The sequence below is a fragment of the Populus nigra genome, chromosome 9, assembly GCF_951802175.1.
Source record: "Populus nigra chromosome 9, ddPopNigr1.1, whole genome shotgun sequence".
NCBI classification, from domain to species: domain Eukaryota; kingdom Viridiplantae; phylum Streptophyta; class Magnoliopsida; order Malpighiales; family Salicaceae; genus Populus; species Populus nigra.
Window position 1 is genome coordinate 14,040,164 of NC_084860.1, and position 19,435 is coordinate 14,059,598.

The window sequence follows — 19,435 nt, forward strand, 5'->3', positions numbered from 1 at the left end:
ATTCTTCTATTTTAGTCAATTATGTTATTTGATGTATTAAGCCTAAAGTATTTTTTTTATAACTTATAACATGTTTTTGGATAATTTATTGAACTTAAATTTTAGTTCTAATAAAGCTCTGCCAAGGAAAATTAGCGAGCACAAAAATTAGCCTAACCTGATATATCTAAAAATAAATCGGTGGACTATATAATTTGTAAGATATTAGAAGTTAGATCGGATATAATTAACTCAAACCCGACCCAAGTATATCCATGACACCCCTAGTTATGACATAGCACAAGTGTATTGACTACACAACAAATAATTTACAATTTTGTAATTATTAAAAAAATACCTAAGTGAGTCCAGTATTTTACTGTGGCCCAGACATAAAACAATATAGATTGAAACAGTATAAATACAAATTTTTCCTTGCCAAAAACTAATTAAGCTTGCAATTTGGGGTAAAAATGTATTTTTTTATGGGATACATTTGTCATTACAAAATTGATTAAGAACAAAATAATCCGGACATGTTTTTTTGTTATAGTGTAATGATTGTTTTTCCCTCAAAAGAGAAAAAAAATATCTTTGGTGAGGGGCTCTTTTATCTTTTTCAAAAAAATGAGCATATAAGTTACGATCATGTCCTTAGAAGAGAAAGAAATATAGATGCATAAACGAGTTTCTCCAACTTTTCTTTTTTTAAAAGAATGCTGTAATTTACCGTTCATTAAAAAAAACAAATGTTATTTGCAAGGGTGTTTTGTGTTTTTTTTTTTACTGATTTTGTTGTTATTTTTAGGTTTTTGTCAAGGATAGCTTGACATTTTTAAATATTATATATAAAAAATTGGCATGGCCTGCATGTCATTCAAGTGGCACGTGAGGGAACGTATAATGGCCAAAGTTTTGCTTTCGTCGCAAAAAATTAGGAGCGGCATGTCATCCTCTTTCTGTCAATATGGCACATGTTCACAGAGGAGGTTCAGTTGGGTCACGGTGAATTTTTTCTTTCTTCTCTCTTTTCTCTCTCATTTCCTGGAAAGATGCACCTAAACTTCCAAAAAAACAATTATATACTCCGGTTTGTAATCTTATCGATTTTGATCTTCCTTTTAATTATTATTTATTTGGCTTTTGATACTTTTTAAAGATTGAATTTATTTCAATTTTATCCCTGGATATTTTTTCAATTTGATTTTCTTATCCGATTTGGGTTCCTCTACTTTTATTTGCTCTATTTCTGTGCTTTATATTTTTCTTGTTTTTTTATTTTGTCCCTTTTAATTTATTGTATTTGTTTAATTTATTTTTAGTCTTCATTCTTTTGATTGCTATATTTTTATCCTTTTCTTTTTTTATCTTTTTTTTTAATTTTGCCTCTCAACATTTAATTTCAATTGGTTTTTTTTTATTGAGTTTTGATCTTCATTCTTAAAAAAAAATTATTCATTTCTTATTTTTTTTACTTTTCAATTTAGCCCCCTAATTATTTTCATTTATTTTTTTATACCATGTTTGGTCTTCATTGTTTGAGTTTTAAATTATTTTACACTTAGATATTTTATTTTGTTATTTTTTGTAATTGCCTTCCAACAAGGCAGTCTCTTATTGAAAATTAATTTTATTTTTCAAATCCATCATTTGACATTTGATTATTAAGCTATTAGCTTCATTGTTTTTTGTGTTTTCCTTTTCATTGAGTTTTCACGATCTCATATCCTGAGTAACAGGTCAATCAAGTTAATCATAATTGTCTTAGATTTTTTTCTCTCAATTTTTTTTTATGAAATTTATTATTTTTAATAATTTTATACTTTGGCGTTAAATTATTGGCTCTTGAGCTATGCGATTTTTTCATTTTTCTTTCTGTTGGGTTATCCCAAGTACAAGTTAACCCGGTTTAGCTTGTATTTTCTTACTCAATATTTTTTTTATTTAACTTCAATTTTTTTTGCTAGGTTTTTTTTTGGAAGTCTATTTTTTTTATCCTGGTCTCATGTAATTGTGAGTGATGAGTTAGTCGAGTTAACCTGATTTGACTCAATTTTTTCCTCAATTGTTTATGATTTTTTTTTTCAATTTCATCATTTTGCATTAAATTATTTCCCCTTAGCTTTATCATTTTTTCACTTTCATTCTATTTTGTTATTTCAAGAGCGAATTGGTCAAGGTAACTCAGGTCACCTTGTATTTTTGTTCACAATGTTTTTTTATTTTATTTAACTTGGTCCTTTTTTGTTAAGCCTTTCTTTTGGAGGTCTAATTTTTTTTTATTCTAATCTCATGTAACATGTGGCGGGTTAGTCGAGTTAATTCAGGTTGACTCAGATTTTTTTTCTTGATTTTTTTATAATATATTTTTTTTAATTTCATCATTTTACATCAAGTTATTTGCCCTTAAATTTTGTCATTTTTCACATTTCTTGTCATTCGGATATTTTAAGAGTGGATTGATAAAGTTAACTTGAATTAACTTAGGTTTTTTTTTTTAACTTCTTTCTTGTTGAACTTTGTTTTTTTTACTAGGCTATTCTTTTGAAATTTTTTTTTATCTTAATTTTATTTTAGTGGGTTGTTGATTCATTAAGTTACCCTTAACTAACTTAGATTTTCTTCTTCAACATTATATTTTTTAAAGTTTTTTTTTTGTTTTTATCTTTAATATTAGGTTATTAAACCTTTAACTTTATAATTTCTTTTTTTTTTATAGGTTTTTTTTAGTCTTACATCTCAATCTATATTTTAATTAATTTAATCAAAATTATGTCTCGTCACTTGAAAATATTTTAGCCGTGCAGCACATGCTATCTATCTAATCTTTGACTATTTTGGATCCTAGAGCTAAAAAAACAAAAACTTCGATTCACGTGAAGAGAAATGGGGATGACAAACAAGTCAAAGGCTTGCCCATCGATCCATTATTTATCACGAGAAACCTGAAACTAAAACTCTACTGTCCTGGAAAGTTAAAAATTTCAGCGACCACAAAAGGCCTATCTGCAGCCTTGCAGAATATGTGACCACAAGAAAATATGACAAAAAAGAGTAGGGCATAAGAAGAGCAGAACCACCCAAAAGAAAGAAAAGAACAAAAAACAACATCAAATCCATGAAAACATAAGGCTTAGAGCACTCGCAGTCGGAGAAATATCAAAAAACAATTATATATTAATTAAGATGATACATGAGGCATGAAAATACTAGGATTTGGAGTAGAGAATTTGAGGAACTCAGGGTTACGCTCTACCGCAGACATTATTTTTTCATTTAAGGTCATCCACACCTCAATTTCATTGTTTCGTCCAGTCTGTTTGAAGAAAGTAGCATTCGCCCACCCTGAAGGGCGTCCAACTTCTCCTGTAAGACCCACCCATATAGGTTTTCCCCATCCAAAATCGACATCATTTAAATCAAAGTTAAGCCAACTAGAAAATAAAAATATTTCTGGGTTTCTCGAGCCTATACCCACCAGTTGTTTCAGCAAGGACTCAGATATGCCTCGAAGCCCGTTCTCACCCTGGAATTCCTTGAGGAGATCATCGTTTATATTAGTGAAAGATTCTCTAGTTAAGCTCACCAGATCATTTAACTCTATCTTGGTATCAGCCAACTCACAGGCTGTCAGTGAACGCCACCATAGGTTCCCAATAGAGTATCTTGAAAAGCTAGGTTTTGTTCTTTGTCTTATATTCACTGCATGTAGAGAGACAGACGGCCTTGGCAGAGCGCATAACGACCTACAAGCTTCTGTGCAGGATTTCCAAATAAAGGCAGTCAGTGTTTCAGTGCGAGATGGATTCGGCACGCGCTTGCTTTTAGCCTTAGCCCTTAGAGTGGCAATGGCATCGGCATCAAAAACGAATCTCTTGGTCACATTTCCTTCTTTGAACAAATAGTTTTCCGCCACCCACAAAGGAAATTGAACTAAGAATTTATTTTGAGGAGGAAATCGGGATGACGCCTCAAAAAGAGCAGGATTTATTTGCTCATGGTAATGACCTCGTGTGTTGGCTGCCCAGCTGTCGAGAAACGCAATCGCCGTAGCTACATCGATGATCTTGTGTGAAAAGCAGAGACCGAGTGCCGTCCCACCACAATCAAATGTGTTAACTTGTATGGCTACTTGCGGTGTTGCTTCTGGATCTGATTGATAGCCGAATGGTTGGCATGGAAGAAATTTATTCAGGGAATGTAGCTGAGGTTGTATAAGAAAATCGAACAAACTCCCCTTCACTCGGGTTTCAACAAATGGAGCACCCTTCTCGTAGTTGTCTATAATAGAGTTGTTTCTCACCCTCCCAGAAAAAGGGTAAAAGGTGGATAGTGTTTGCGACAGTGATCTCTTTAGTTGAATTGAGATTTGTAAGCCTTTGAAATCTTGATTGTTATTTCTTGGGTAGAAGAAAACCATCGGAACATAAGTTGTGGGTAAAAGCTGATCCAAAAGGGACAGCTTGAACGGTAAAAGGTGATGGATGGATGGCGAAGAGGGTTTGATGAGCTCTCTTGAAATGATACTGACGTCCATATTGAAGAAGACGACTTAAACAAAAGCAGATGTTCTAATGCATAAAGAGATGTTCTTGATGTGGTTTCTTTCTACTGCATGAGAGCGTCTTATATAGGCTTCGTCAACCACTATTCTTCAATGGGACAAAAGTTGATCCCATCGCCTTTGGACTTAAACCACACGCGCTCCTTCAGCCCGGCTCAACCTTGCCATAAGTGTTGGACTTTGAATTTCAAACTAAAAACTGTCAGGTTAATTTCATTTTATGATAGGTAAATAAAGTTGATAAATAGAGATAATTAATTTTAGTTATCATCATTAAAAATAATAATATTTAATAGTATTCCATTCATAAAACATTTTTTTCTCACGGCTAAATCTTAGTTTTTTCTCAAATTCTCTTCTTAATTCTCTACTGTTGCATTATCTCTCAACACAATAAACAAGTATATGTGAATATTTTGAAGTATTTTTTTTATTTTTCTTCTTTGCTTCAATTTAAAAATAATGTATTTTTATTTTTTTTCATAACACACATAGTTCAACTTCAAAATTAAACATGCCATTAAGGTAAGAATTTTTCATTCTTTATGCCTATATTTTGTATTATGTTTTCAATTTTTTTGTCTTTGTTTTGGTCTATATTGAAATAATGTTTTCTTGTTTTGTTAAATTTTAATTGTTATCATCAAATTTGTTGTTCAATTTTGTTGTTCAATGTCAATTTAATATATAGAATTAAATTTAATTACAAAAAATTCTTGTCAAGATTAAAAATATTATCACCTAGAAAATGAGAATTTTCTACAAAATTGAATTATTTAAAATTGTTGATAAAAATAAAATAAAATCATTTGATTTGAGGCATTTATACTATTTATTTGTAGGATTAAAAATTTTGGGTTGTTCCTATACAAAGAAGAGGAAGTGCTGCTGAATTGCTTTTTTTTTTTTAAATATTGAAATTATTTATTTATTTTTTGTTAACTTATGTAGATACATAGAGGAAAATCAATTACACGTTATGAACACAAGATTGTAGTTAATTTTTTTTAGTAGTGATGATAACAACAACGTGTCATTAATTAGATGTCGATCAAGAAAAGACATCTAAAACATGTGTCGACTCATGATTTTATAACAGATCAAAAATTACTGATGAGATTTTTTCTAACAGCAAGTTCCATCCGTTGATCCATCTGGAAAATACTCACTAACGGTATATTAAAGTAAATATATATATGATATTATGTGGTAAAACTATTAAATGTGATGATATATATACCACGACAAGTGAAAAGAACCTGTATGAATGGAATGACAAACCATTATAATAAAGGAACAGAAAGATAGCTAACCTGACCAGAAAAGACTTTCTACGGAAGAGTTAAAGAATCACAAAAAGAAATCCTGGGAGAAAACGAAGCGCAGACGAGAATCAATGGTTTAGCAGAGCCACTCAGGGTAGCGTAGGAGAGAGGCGATGGAAGGTTTTGTTAGGCGACCACTTGTGAATCATAAAATGTCAACGGTTAATTTCTTGAATCTTGACTTGATAATAAATTAACAAGTGCAAACTCTGGATCTTCGCTTATTATGGCCCAGTGGACCTCTCCATCAAAAGATTAATAATATTCAAAACTTGGTATACCTTCCACTAATCATAATTTTAGGATTTCAGATTTCTAAATATAATAAGAAAAAAAGTTTGGAGTTGGAGATAGTATCTAAGGGTTTATTTAGAAAGAGAATAATACTTTAGTTTTAAAAAAAATAGTCAGAAAAATGAAAACAAAAATTATTGTTCAAATGCAATATTTTTATATAAAAAAAATGAAACTAATTTTTCAAATTTACAATGAGTATGGAAGAAAAAAAAACTTAGAGGTCCTCTGCAGTTTTTCAAGAAAAAAAAATGAATAATATACATTTTCTTCTTTTATATACAAGCATTTTTTAGCAATATAAAAAATTAAAATTATTCTTTTAATATTTTTATATTTAGTTAGTGTCATAAATTTGAGTTTTATTGTAAATATAATATAAATATTTTTTTGAGTTAATAATATAATTTTTTTATGATAGTTTTTAATTTTAAAAAATAAAAATAATATTCTCTAATTAGATTATCATAAATAATCATCTTCTATGGCAGTATATCAACCTCAAAATACAACAATAATTGCCACCTTCCATGGCAGTAATCAGCCTCCAAAGCACATCAGTGGTAGCAGCTTCAAACACAGCAAAATATTCACAACCATTTCAACAAAAAAAAAATCATAGCTTTCAAAAACTTTATTTAATAAACCATTTCATGGTCATTATGATTATTGAAGCATATTATTAAAAAAATCTTTTAAAAAATTATAAATATTATCAAGTCATTTTTTATGAAATAATTAATCCACCAGTTAAAACAACAATAATTTATGTGCAAAACAAATTGATGATAGAGGGCAATTATTGAAGGATTTGAAGGTAAATAAATATTTTTTTCCAATCAATTGACCAATTATTCTTAGAAATCATTATGTGCAAGAACATCTCCAAGAATATGTAGGATTCTATAAAAAAATAAATATCAAAAAACAACTAAGACAAAGAAAAAACAACTTCAAGTACTTTGTAATATTTGTATTATCTGACTTAATTTAATTTGTCAAAGTTAAATAATATAGATATTACAAATAAAATTGAGTTAAAAATATCTAAGAAATGAATGTTACAGGCTGAGATTTTTGAAATTTAGTTAACCTGACCCAACCCATTTATCTTATATAGCCCTACTACCAATGTAACCCTATATTCTAGAAAGTTCTTGGTATAAATATTCTCTTTCTTTTTCTTTGTTCATCCCCCCTCCACCTCTTATTCACATATCTCCCTGTATGTTATATTTTAAGTTTTTTTTTTTGCAATTGATTCTTCTATATTAGTCAATTATGTTATTTGATGTATTAAGCCTAAAGTATTTTTTTTATAACTTATAACATGTTTTTGGATAATTTATTGAACTTAAATTTTAGTTCTAATAAAGCTGTGCCAAGGAAAATTAGCGAGCACAAAAATTAGCCTAACCTGATATATCTAAAAATAAATCGGTGGACTTTATAATTTGTAAGATATTAGAAGTTAGATCGGATATAATTAACTCAAACCCGACCCAAGTATATCCATGACACCCCTAGTTATGACATAGCACAAGTGTATTGACTACAAAACAAATAATTTACAATTTTGTAATTATTAAAAAAATACCTAAGTGAGTCCAGTATTTTACTGTGGCCCAGACATAAAACAATATAGATTGAAACAGTGTAAATACAAATTTTTCCTTGCCAAAAACTAATGAAGCTTGCAATTTGGGGTAAAAATGTATTTTTTATGTGATACGTTTGTCATTACAAAATTGATTAATAACAAAATAATCCGGACATGTTTTTTTGTTATAGTGTAATGATTGTTTTTCCCTCAAAAGAAAAAAAAAATATCTTTGGTGAGGGGCTCTTTTATCTTTTTTTAAAAAATGAGCATATAAGTTATGATCATGTCCTTAGAAGAGAAAGAAATATAGATGCATAAACGAGTTTCTCCAACTTTTCTTTTTTTAAAAGAATGCTGTAATTTACCGTCCATTAAAAAAAACAAATGTTATTTGCAAGGGTGTTCTGTGTTTTTTTTACTGATTTTGTTGTTATTTTTAGGTTTTTGTCAAGGATAGCTTGACATTTTTAAATATTATATATAAAAAATTGGCATGGCCTGCATGTCATTCAAGTGGCACGTGAGGGAACGTATAATGGCCAAAGTTTTGCTTTCGTCGCAAAAAATTAGGAGCAGCATGTCATCCTCTTTCTGTCAACGTGGCACATGTTCACAGAGGAGGTTCGGTTGGGTTGCAGTGAATTTTTTCTTTCTTCTCTCATTTCTTGGAAAGATGCACCTAAACTTCCAAAAAAACAATTGTATACTCCGGTTTGTAATCTTATCGATTTTGATCTTCCTTTTAATTATTATTTATTTGGCTTTTGATACTTTTTGAAGATTGAATTTATTTCAATTTTATCCCTGGATATTTTTTCAATTTGATTTTCTTATCCGATTTGGGTTCCTCTACTTTTATTTGCTCTATTTCTGTGCTTTATATTTTTCTTGTTTTTTTTTTTATTTTGTCCCTTTTAATTTATTGTATTTGTTTAATTTATTTTTAGTCCTCATTCTTTTGATTGCTATATTTTTATCCTTTTCTTTTTTATCTTTTTTTTTTAATTTTGCCTCTCAACATTTAATTTCAATTGATGTTTTTTTATTGAGTTTTGATCTTCATTCTTAAAAAAAAATTATTCATTTCTTAGTTTTTTTTTTACTTTTTAATTTAGCCCCCTAATTATTTTCATTTATTTTTTTATACCATGTTTGGTCTTCATTGTTTGAGTTTTAAATTATTTTACATTTAGATATTTTATTTTGTTATTTTTTGTAATTGCCTTCCAACAAGGCAGTTTCTTATTGAAAATTAATTTTATTTTTCAAATCCATCATTTGAAATTTGATTATTAAGCCATTAGCTTCATTGTTTTTTGTGTTTTCCTTTTCATTGAGTTTTCACGATCTCATATCCTAGGTAACAGGTCAATCAAGTTAATCATAATTGCCTTAGATTTTTTTCCCTTAGTTTTTTTTATGAAATTTATTATTTTTAATAATTTTATACTTTGGCGTTAAATTATTGGCTCTTGAGCTATGCGATTTTTTTATTTTTCTTTCTGTTGGGTTATCCCAAGTACAAGTTAACCCGGGTTAGCTTGCATTTTCTTACTCAATGTTTTTTTTATTTAACTTTAATTTTTTTTGCTAGGTTTTTTTTTGGAAGTCTATTTTTTTTTATCCTGGTCTCATGGTTTGAGTGATGAGTTAGTCGAGTTAACCCGACTTGACTCAATTTTTTCCTCAATTGTTTATGATTTTTTTTTCAATTTCATCATTTTGCATTAAATTATTTCCTTTATCATTTTTTCACTTTCATTCTGTTTTGTTATTTTGAGAGCGAATTGGTCAAGGTAACTCAGGTCATCTTGTATTTTTGTTCACAATGTTTTTTTATTTTATTTAACTTGGTCCTTTTTTGTTAAGCCTTTCTTTTGGAGGTCTAATTTTTTTATTCTAATCTCATGTAACATGTGGCGGGTTAGTCGAGTTAATTCAGGTTGACTCAGATTTTTTTTTCTTGATTTTTTTATAATATATTTTTTTAATTTCATCATTTTACATCAAGTTATTTGCCCTTAAATTTTGTCATTTTTCACATTTCTTATCATTTGGATATTTTAAGAGTGGATTGATAAAGTTAACTTGAATTAACTCAGGTTTTTTTTTTTAACTTTTTTCTTGTTGAACTTTGTTTTTTCTACTAGGCTATCATTTTGAAATTTTTTTTTATCTTAATTTTATTTTAGTGGGTTGTTGATTCATTAAGTTACCCTTAACTAACTTAGGTTTTCTTCTTGAACATTATATTTTTTAAAGTTTTTTTTTTGTTTTTATCTTTAATATTAGGTTATTAAACCTTTAACTTTATAATTTCTTTTTTTTTATAGGTTTTTTTTAGTCTTTCATCTCAATCTATATTTTAATTAATTTAATCAAAATTATGTCTCGTCACTTGAATATATTTTAGCCGTGGAGCACATGCTATCTATCTAATCTTTGACTATTTTGGATCCTAGAGCTAAAAAAACAAAAACTTCGATTCACGTGAAGAGAAATGGGGATGACAAACAAGTCAAAGGCTTGCCCATCGATCCATTATTGTTCAAATGCAATATATTTATATAAAAAAATGAAACTAATTTTTCAAATTTACAATGAGTATGGAAGAAAAAAAAACTTAGAGGTCCTCTGCAGTTTTTCAAGAAAAAAAGATGAATAATATACATTTTCTTCTTTTATATACAAGCATTTTTTAGCAATATAAAATATTAAAACTATTTTTTTAATATTTTTATATTTAGTTAGTGTCATAAATTTGAGTTTTATTGTAAATATAATATAAATATTTTTTTGAGTTAATAATATAATTTTTTTATTATAATTTTTAATTTTAAAAAATAAAAATAATATTCTATAATTAGATTATCACAAATAAAAAAAATATTAAGATTTTAACTTGGGTCTTTTTTTCGGGCCCTTCTTTTGGAGATCTAATTAATTTTTTTCATTTTGATTTTATGTCTTGTATTGCTAGTTAGTTGAGTTAATCCATGTTGATTTGAATATTTTTTTTTTTATTTTTTTATCATATATTTTTTTAATTTCAACATTTTACATTAAGTTATTTACCATTGAGATTTGTCATTTTTCACTTTTTTTACTGTTTAGTTATTCCGAGAGTGGATTGGTAAAATTAACTCGGGGTTTCTTTTACTTTTTTTTATTAAACTTTAGTTTTTTTACTAGATTATTAATTTTTTAATTTTTTTTATTTCAAACTCATATCATGAGTTGTTGGTTCAAACTCCCCTTCACTCGGGGAGTTGACATTTATTCAGTGAATTTAGCTGAGGTTCTATAAGAAAATCGAACAAACTCCCCCTTCACTCGGGTTTGAACAAATGGAGCACCCTTCTCGTAGTTGTCTATAATAGAGTTGTTTCTCACCCTCCCAGATAAAGGGTAAAAGGTGGATAGTGTCTGGGACAGTGATCTCTTCAGTTGAATTGGGATTTGTAAACCTTTGAAATCTTGGTTGTTTTTTGTTGGGTAGAAGAAAACCATTGGAACATAAGTTGTGGGGAAAAGCTGATCCAAAAGGGACAGCTTGAACGGTGAAGGTTGATAGATGGATGGCGAAGAGGGTTTGATGAGCTCTCTTGAAATGATACTGACGTCCATATTGAAGAAGACGACTTAAACAAAAGCAGATGTTCTAATGCATAAAGAGATGTTCTTGATGTGGTTTCTTTCTACTGCATGAGAGCGTCTTAATTATATAGGCTTCGTCAACCACTATTCTTCATTCAATGGGACAAAAGTTGATTCCATCGCCTTTGGAGTTAAACCACATGCACTCGTTCAGCCCGGCTCAACTTTGCTACAAGTCTTGGACTTTGAATTTCATGTTTTGAGTTTTGATTTGTTTTTTTCTTGTTAATTTATTTTTTATTTGGATTTAAATTTATTATAAAATATTTTTTTGTTCAAAAATAATTATTCGAGCTCATTAATTTCTTCATTTCTTGATTATAGTGTTTGTATAGTTTTATTCTTTAATCCAAATTATTTTTTATTTAATAAAAAAATTATATTTTAAAATTAAAAACCATCAAGTTAATTTTATTTGGTGACAGGTAAATAGAGCTGATAAATAAAAAGAATTAATTTTAATTCCAAAATCTACTATTATAAAAAGGAATTGAATGAAAAAGTATCTGATAGATTTCCAAACTCTTCTTCACCTTAGTGTTTTAGCTTATTTTCTTTAGTTTCAAGCTCTATCATTTTCTTTGTTTTCTTTATATTCTAGAGCTTAGTTTATGTTATAGTAAAGATATTCAGTTATATTTTCTAGAGTTCATGAACTTTGTTTAAAAATACAACTAAAAGATTTATTGACATTATTTTCTTTGCATAAAGAGATACACAATAAAACTTTAAAAACAAATTATTGATTCTTTACAATAATAAATTTCCCAGCAAATCATATTCTAAGCTTACATTGTTTTAACTTAACTTAACTAAACAAAATATTGTTATTGGAATCATAAAAGATGACTTAAACAAAAGCAGATATTCTAATGCATAAAGAGATGTGGTTTCTTTCTACTGAATGAGAGCATCTTCAATGGGACAAAAGTTGATTCCATTACTATATTCTTGTTTATTTCTGTGTTTTAAAAATGTTTTTAAAAAGAATTAATTTTTTTAAATATTTTTCTTTACTTCAAATTTTAAAAAATAGACAATCAAAAAAATACTTCAAAACTTATCTTATATGCGCTGATTTTAAAAATAATTTTTAAAAAATAAAAAAAATATTATTTTGATATATTTCTAAGTGAAAAGTATTTTGAAAAGCAACCGCAACCACACTCTCAAACAGTCCGGCTCAACCTTGCCATAAGTCTTGTATTTTGAATTTCAAACTAAAAACTATTGGGTTAATTTTATTTCATGATAGGTAAATAAAGTTGATAAATAGAGATAATTAATTTTAGTTGTCATAATTTATTCTATATTAATTTTGATTTCAAAATCCATTATAAAGAAAGTGAAAAGAAGTTTATTTATAATAAAAACAAGAATTTATTGTTCAAATGCAATATTTTTATATAAAAAAAACTGAAAGATTAATTTTTCAAATTTATAATGAGTATGGAAGAAAAAAAACTTAGAGGTCCTCTGCAGTTTTTCAAGAAAAAAAATGAATAATATACATTTTCTTCTTTTATATACAAGCATTTTTTAGCAATATAAAAAATTAAAATTATTCTTTTAATATTTTTATTTTTAGTTAGTGTCATAAATTTGAGTTTTATTGTAAATATAATATAAATATTTTTTTGAGTTAATAATATAATTTTTTATGTTAATTTTTAATTTTTTAAAAATAAAAATAATATTCTATAATTAGATTATCACAAATAAAAAAAACATATTAAGATAACTACAATAAACTATGGTTTTGATTTTTATGAAGAATATTCTTAATCTATAACTACAATAAAAATGACTCTTTTCGTAGCACTTGTCGCCACCTTTCATGTAATAGATCAAACCTTAAATTATAGCAACAACAGTCATCTTCTATGGTAGCATATCGATCAGCCTCTAAAACACATAAGTAATAGCAGCTTTAAAACATAACAAAATATTTTTCTTTTACAATAACAACTACTCCTATAAAATAAATAAATAAATAAATAAACTATAGCTTTCGAAAACTTTATTGAATAAAACATTTCATGGTTATTATGATCATTGGAATATATTATTAAAAAAATCTCTTAAGGTCTAATAAGTATTTACAAGTTATTTCTGATGGAATAATTAATCCTCCAATTTCAACAACAATAACTTAAGTGCAAATAATAATATTAAAAGGGCAATTATTAAAGGATTTGAAGACAAAAAATAATAGGTACTTTTTTCCAATTAATTGACCAATCATTAATCTTTTTTTTTTTTTTTATTTACGTGGGGTGTTCGGGCCAGCTTACGCGCACCACGACTATTCCCCACGGCCCGCTGGACATCCTGCAAGCCCAGGAGCAAGTAAGGCACCGCGGGGGTGACAGGCGTACACATAGAGGGTCGAACCCGGGACGGGGGCGGAACAAGTCACACGAATTGACCACAGCAGTTAAACCCTCATGTGCTGGGTACACATGAGAGCTCGAACCAGGGCACTCAGGCAGGGCAAAGCCTGCCAAGGCCACTGAGCTACAAGCCTCTGTGTACCAATCATTAATCTTATAAACTATTCTTTGCAAGTACACCTCCAAGTATATTTAGAATTCTATAAAAAAGAAGTACTGAGAAACAATTAGGATAAAAAAAAACAACTTCAATCACTTTACAATATTTGTCTTGTCTGACTAGAACCGACCTATCAAAGTTAGATAATGTGGATATTATATATAAAATTGGGTTAAAAAATCTAAGAAATAAATATCATACATGACCCAACTTATATATCCTATACAACCTTACTAATAATGCAACCCTATATTCTAGAAAGTCCTTGGCATGAATACTCTCTCTCCCCCTTCAATATTTTATTCTCTTGTCTCTCTATATTTTATATTTTAAGTCCTTTTTTTTATTGATTTTTTCATTTTAGTCAATTGATTCATTTGAGTATTAAGCCTAAAGTATTTTTTATAACTTATAACATGTTTTTGGCTAATTTATTGAGCTTAAATTTCAGTTCTAATTAAACTCAACCCATGAAAATTAGCAAGCCTAACTTGTGGATATCTTTAATATCCACACAAAAATTAGTCTGACTTAATATATCTAACTTTATCGGATAAAAAAAATTTAAATCGGTGGAGTTTATAATTTATAAAATATTAAAAGTTAGATTAGATACAATTAACTCAAACCCTATATCCATGAATCCCCTAATTATGACATAGCATAGGTGTACTGACTGGTCTATGTAGTACTACATAACAAATAATTTACAATTTTTTTATAATTACTAAAAAAAAAGAGTAACTGAGCTCAATCTTTAATTGTGACTCTAAACACAAAAACAGTGGATTGAAATAATGTAAATATGATTTTGGCCTTACCAAAAAAACTAATTAAGATTGAAATTTGGGGTATAAATGTCTTTAACATGGGATTCATTAGTCATTGCAAAATTAATTAGCGACAAAATGGTCCTAACATGTTTTTTTGTTATAGTATAATGACTATTTTTCTCTTAAAAGAAAAAAAAAGATCTTTGGGTGAGGGGCTCTTTTATCTTTTTTCAAAAAAATAAACAATTAAGTTACGGTCATGCCTTTGAAAAAGAAAGAAATATACATGCATAGAGGGGTTTCTTTGTCTTTTCTTAAAAAAAAAATAGTAAAATGATGAAATTAACCTTGCATTTTAACAAAACAAAGGCTATTTGTAAGGGTGTTTTGATTTTTTTTTCAATTGGTTTTGTCGGGGGCATTTTCATAATTTTAAATTTTTAAATATCATTTAAAACAGCTATTGACATGCGTTAGCGCTTCATGGCCTCCATGCCATTCAAGTGGCATGTGGTGGAATGTATTGTGGTCAAAGTTTTGCTTTCACCGTGACATTAGAAGCGGCTCGTCATCCTCTTTCCAGTGATATGGTGCATGCTTATGGAAGAGGTCTGGTTGGGCTGCAATAAAGGTTTTTTCTCTCTCTTCTCTCTCTCATTTCCTAGAAAGACACGCCTAAACTTCGAAAAAAGCAATTGTATCCTCCGGTTTGTAATCTTTTCGATTATGGTCCTCCTTTGCATTACTGTTTATTTGACTTATGAAGCTTTTTGAAGTTTGGGTTTATTTTATTTTCGACCTTGGGCATTTTTTCAATTTGATTTTTTATCCAATTTCATATTTTGGCGATAAATTATTAAGCTATGTGATTCTTTCACTTTTCTTTCTATTGGGTTATCCCGAGTGCAAGTTAACCTAGGTTAGCTTGCGTTTTCTTACTCAATGTTTTTTATTTAATTTCAGTATTTTTGGCTAGGTCCTTCTGTTGGAAGTCTAATTTTTTTTTATATCTTGATTTCATGTAGCGAGTGGCCAGTCAGCAGAGTTAACCTAGGTTGACTCGGTTTTTTCTCCTCAATTTCTTATCATTTTTTTTTTAATTTCATCATTTTGCATTAAATTATTTTCCTTGTGCTTTATTATTTTTTCACTTCTCATTCTATTTTGTTATTTTAAGCGCGGGTTTGTCAAGCTAACTTGGGTCAATTTGCATTTTTGTTCACAATATTTTTTTTATTTAGCTTGGGCTTTTCTTTTGAAAATCTAATTTGTTTTTTTTTATCTTCATCTCATGTCATGTGTTCCTGGTGAGTTGAGTTAATCCGAGTTGACTCAAATTTCTTTCCCTTGATTTTTTATGATATTTGTTTTTCAATTTCAACATTTTGCATTAAGTTATTTGCCCTTAAGCTTTGTTATTTTTTATTTTTCTTACTATTTGGTTATTATGAGAGTAGGTTGGTAAAGTTAACCCAAACTAACTTAGATTTTCTTTTTTAGTTTTTTTAATTGAACTTTGAGTTTTTTTCTAGGTCATCCTTTTGCAATTTTTTTTATTCCGATCTCATATCACAAGTTGTTGGTTCGTCAAATTACCCCAAGCTGACTCGGGTTTTTTTCTTCAATATTGTATTTTTTGAAGGGTTTTTTTTTTGGTTTTCATCTTTGATATTAGATTTTTAAACTTTAAATTTTATAATTTTTTTTGGTTTTTTCAGCTTTATATTTCAAGTTGTGTTTTAGTTAATTTAACCCCGGTTAATTATCTTACATTATCATTTCTTGAATATATTTTTTTAACGTTGAAAAAGTTTGATCCGATTCACTATGTATCCGAGAACACCTATCTAATAATTGGCTATTTTGGATCCTAGAGCAAAAAATTCAGATTCAAGTGAAGAGAGACGGGGATGACAAAAAGCTTGCCCACACATGATCGATCCATTATTTATCATGAGGAACGTGAAATTAAAACTCTACTGTCCTGGAAAGCTAAAAATTTCAGCGACCACAAAAGGCCTATCTGCAGCCTTATAGAATTTGTGACCACAAGAAAATATGACTTGATATTGCGTGGTGGACGGATAATAAAACTCAAAATAGTAGCATAAAAATATTACACGATGACTTCTTTAGCCACCCCAATAACAAACGGAGTCTAACAAAACCAAGAAGCACGCAGCATAAGAAGAGCAGAACCACCCAAAAGAAAGAAAAGAGAAAAAAATAACATCAAATCCATGAATACATAAGACATAGAGCACTCGCAGTCGGAGAAATATTTAAAAACAATTACATATTAATTAAGATCATACCTGAGGCATGGAAATACTAGGATTTGGAGTAGAGAATTTGAGGAACTCGGGGTTACGCTCTACCTCATACATTATTTTTTCATTTAAGGTCATCCACGCCTCAATTTCATTGTTTCGTCCAGTCTGTTTGAAGAAAGTAGCATTCGCCCACCCTGAAGGGCGTCCAACTTCTCCTGTAAGACCCACCCATATAGGTTTTCCCCATCCAAAATCGACATCATTTAAATCAAACATGAGCCAACTAGAAAATATAAATATTTCTGGGTTTCTCGAGACTATCCCCACCAGTTGTTTCAGCAAAGACACAGTTATGCCTTGAAACCCGTTCTCCCCCTGGAAATCCTTGAGGAGATCATCGTTTATATTAGTGAAAGATTCTCTAGTTAAGCTCACCAAATCATTCAACTCTATCTTTGTATCAGCCAACTCACAGGCTGTCATTGAACGCCACCATAGGTTTCCAATAGAGTATCTTGAAAAGCTAGGTTCTGTTCTTTGTCTTATATTCACTGCATGTAGAGAGACAGACGGCCTTGGCAGATCGCAGAACGACCTACAAGCTTCTGTGCAGGATTTCCAAATAAAGGCAGTCAGTGTTTCAGTGCGAGATGGATTCGGCACACGTTTGCTTTTAGCCTTAGCCCTTAGAGTGGCAATGGCATCGGCATCAAAAACGAATCTCTTGGTCACATTTCCTTCTTTGAACAAATAGTTTTCCGCCACCCACAAAGGAAATTGAACTAATAATTCATTTTTCGGAGGAAATCGGGATGACGCCTCAAAAAGAGCAGGATTTATTTGCTCATGGTAATGACCTCGTGTGTTGGCTGCCCAGCTGTCGAGGAACGCAATCGCCGTAGCTACATCGATAATCTTGTGTGAAAAGCAGAGACCGAGTGCCGTCCCACCACAATCAAATGTGTTAACTTGTATGGCTACTTGCGGTGTTGCTTCTGGATCTGATTGATAGCCGAATGGTTGGCATGGAAGAAATTTATTCAGCAAATTTAGCTGAGGTTGTATAAGAAAATCGAACAAACTCCCCTTCACTCGGGTTTCAACAAATGGAGCACCCTTCTCGTAGTTGTCTATAATAGAGTTGTTTCTCACCCTCCCAGATAAAGGGTAAAAGGTTGATAGTGTTTGAGACAGTGATCTCTTCAGTTGAATTGAGATTTGTAAACCTTTGAAATCTTGGTTGTTTTTTGTTGGGTAGAAGAAAACCATTGGAACATAAGTTGTGGGGAAAAGCTGATCCAAAAGGGACAGCTTGAACGGTGAAGGTTGATGGATGGATGGCGAAGAGGGTTTGATGAGCTCTCTTGAAATGATACTGACGTCCATATTGAAGAAGACGACTTAAACAAAAGCAGATGTTCTAATGCATAAAGAGATGTTCTTGATGTGGTTTCTTTCAACATCAAGGCTAGAAATTAAGGCTTTTTTCTCTGAAGACAATAAACAGGTATATGTGGTGAATATTTTGAAGTATTTTCTTGTTGTTTTTTTTCTTTGCTTTGATTTATTAATAATGTATTTTCATTTTTTTTTTAACACACAAAGTTCAACTCTAAAATTAAGCACGCCATTAAGGTAATAATGTTTCATTCTTTATGCCTATATTTATTTTTGTATTATTATTTTTTTTGTCTTTGTTTTTGTCTATATTGCAATAATGTTTTATTGTTTTGTTAAATTTTAATTGTCATCATCAAATTTGTTGTTCAATGTCAATTTAATATATAGGATTAAATTTAATTACAAAAAATTCTTGTCAATTTAGGAATAAAAATATTATCACATAGAAAATGAGAATTTTCTATGAAATTGTATTATTTAAAATTGTTGGTAGAAATAAAATAAAATCATTTGGTTTGGAACATATATGTTATCAATTTGTAGGGTTAAAAATTTTGGGTTGTTCCAGTAGAGGGAAGGTGCTACAAAATTATTTTTTTAAAAAAATATTGAAATTATTTATTTATTTTTTGTAAATTTATGTAGATGCATAGGGAAAAATCAATTGAATGTCGTGAGCACAAGATTGCAGTTAGTTCTTCTAGTAGTGATGATGACAATAACGTGTCATTAGGAGCCGACCAAGAAAAGGTACCTAGAGCACATGCGTCGACTCATTACGTTGTCTCTTCAAGTGCGGTTTCCCAACGTACAAGCGGTGTCCCTTCACAGCGGGATCCATACACCCAAAAGTACGAGACACAGTGGAAAGACGACCTTTCAAAGTAAGTTTGTTTTGCTTTGAGTTGGTTTATGTTTAGCAATTTATGAACCAACAATATTTCATTAAATTTATCAATTTTCAGATTCACAAACACTGAGGCTGCTTGAATAATAACATCAGCATTTAAATC

The 19,435-nt window shown here is 29.5% G+C and overlaps 2 protein-coding genes across 2 annotated transcripts; both read right to left on the minus strand.

The window, feature by feature from the left end:
- Positions 1 to 3,160: 3,160 nt before the first annotated feature.
- On the minus strand, positions 3,161 to 4,516 carry LOC133702776 (stemmadenine O-acetyltransferase-like). The gene has a single exon (XM_062127093.1). The coding sequence runs from the start codon at positions 4,514 to 4,516 to the stop codon at positions 3,161 to 3,163; it is 1,356 nt and encodes a 451-aa protein (XP_061983077.1).
- Positions 4,517 to 17,057: 12,541 nt separating this feature from the next.
- On the minus strand, positions 17,058 to 18,407 carry LOC133702777 (stemmadenine O-acetyltransferase-like). The gene has a single exon (XM_062127095.1). The coding sequence runs from the start codon at positions 18,405 to 18,407 to the stop codon at positions 17,058 to 17,060; it is 1,350 nt and encodes a 449-aa protein (XP_061983079.1).
- Positions 18,408 to 19,435: the final 1,028 nt, after the last annotated feature.

Coding starts and splice junctions, on each gene's coding strand:
- LOC133702776 (XM_062127093.1), bottom strand. CDS start 4,516: ATGGACGTCAGTATCATTTCAAGAGAGCTCATCAAACCCTCTTCGCCA.
- LOC133702777 (XM_062127095.1), bottom strand. CDS start 18,407: ATGGACGTCAGTATCATTTCAAGAGAGCTCATCAAACCCTCTTCGCCA.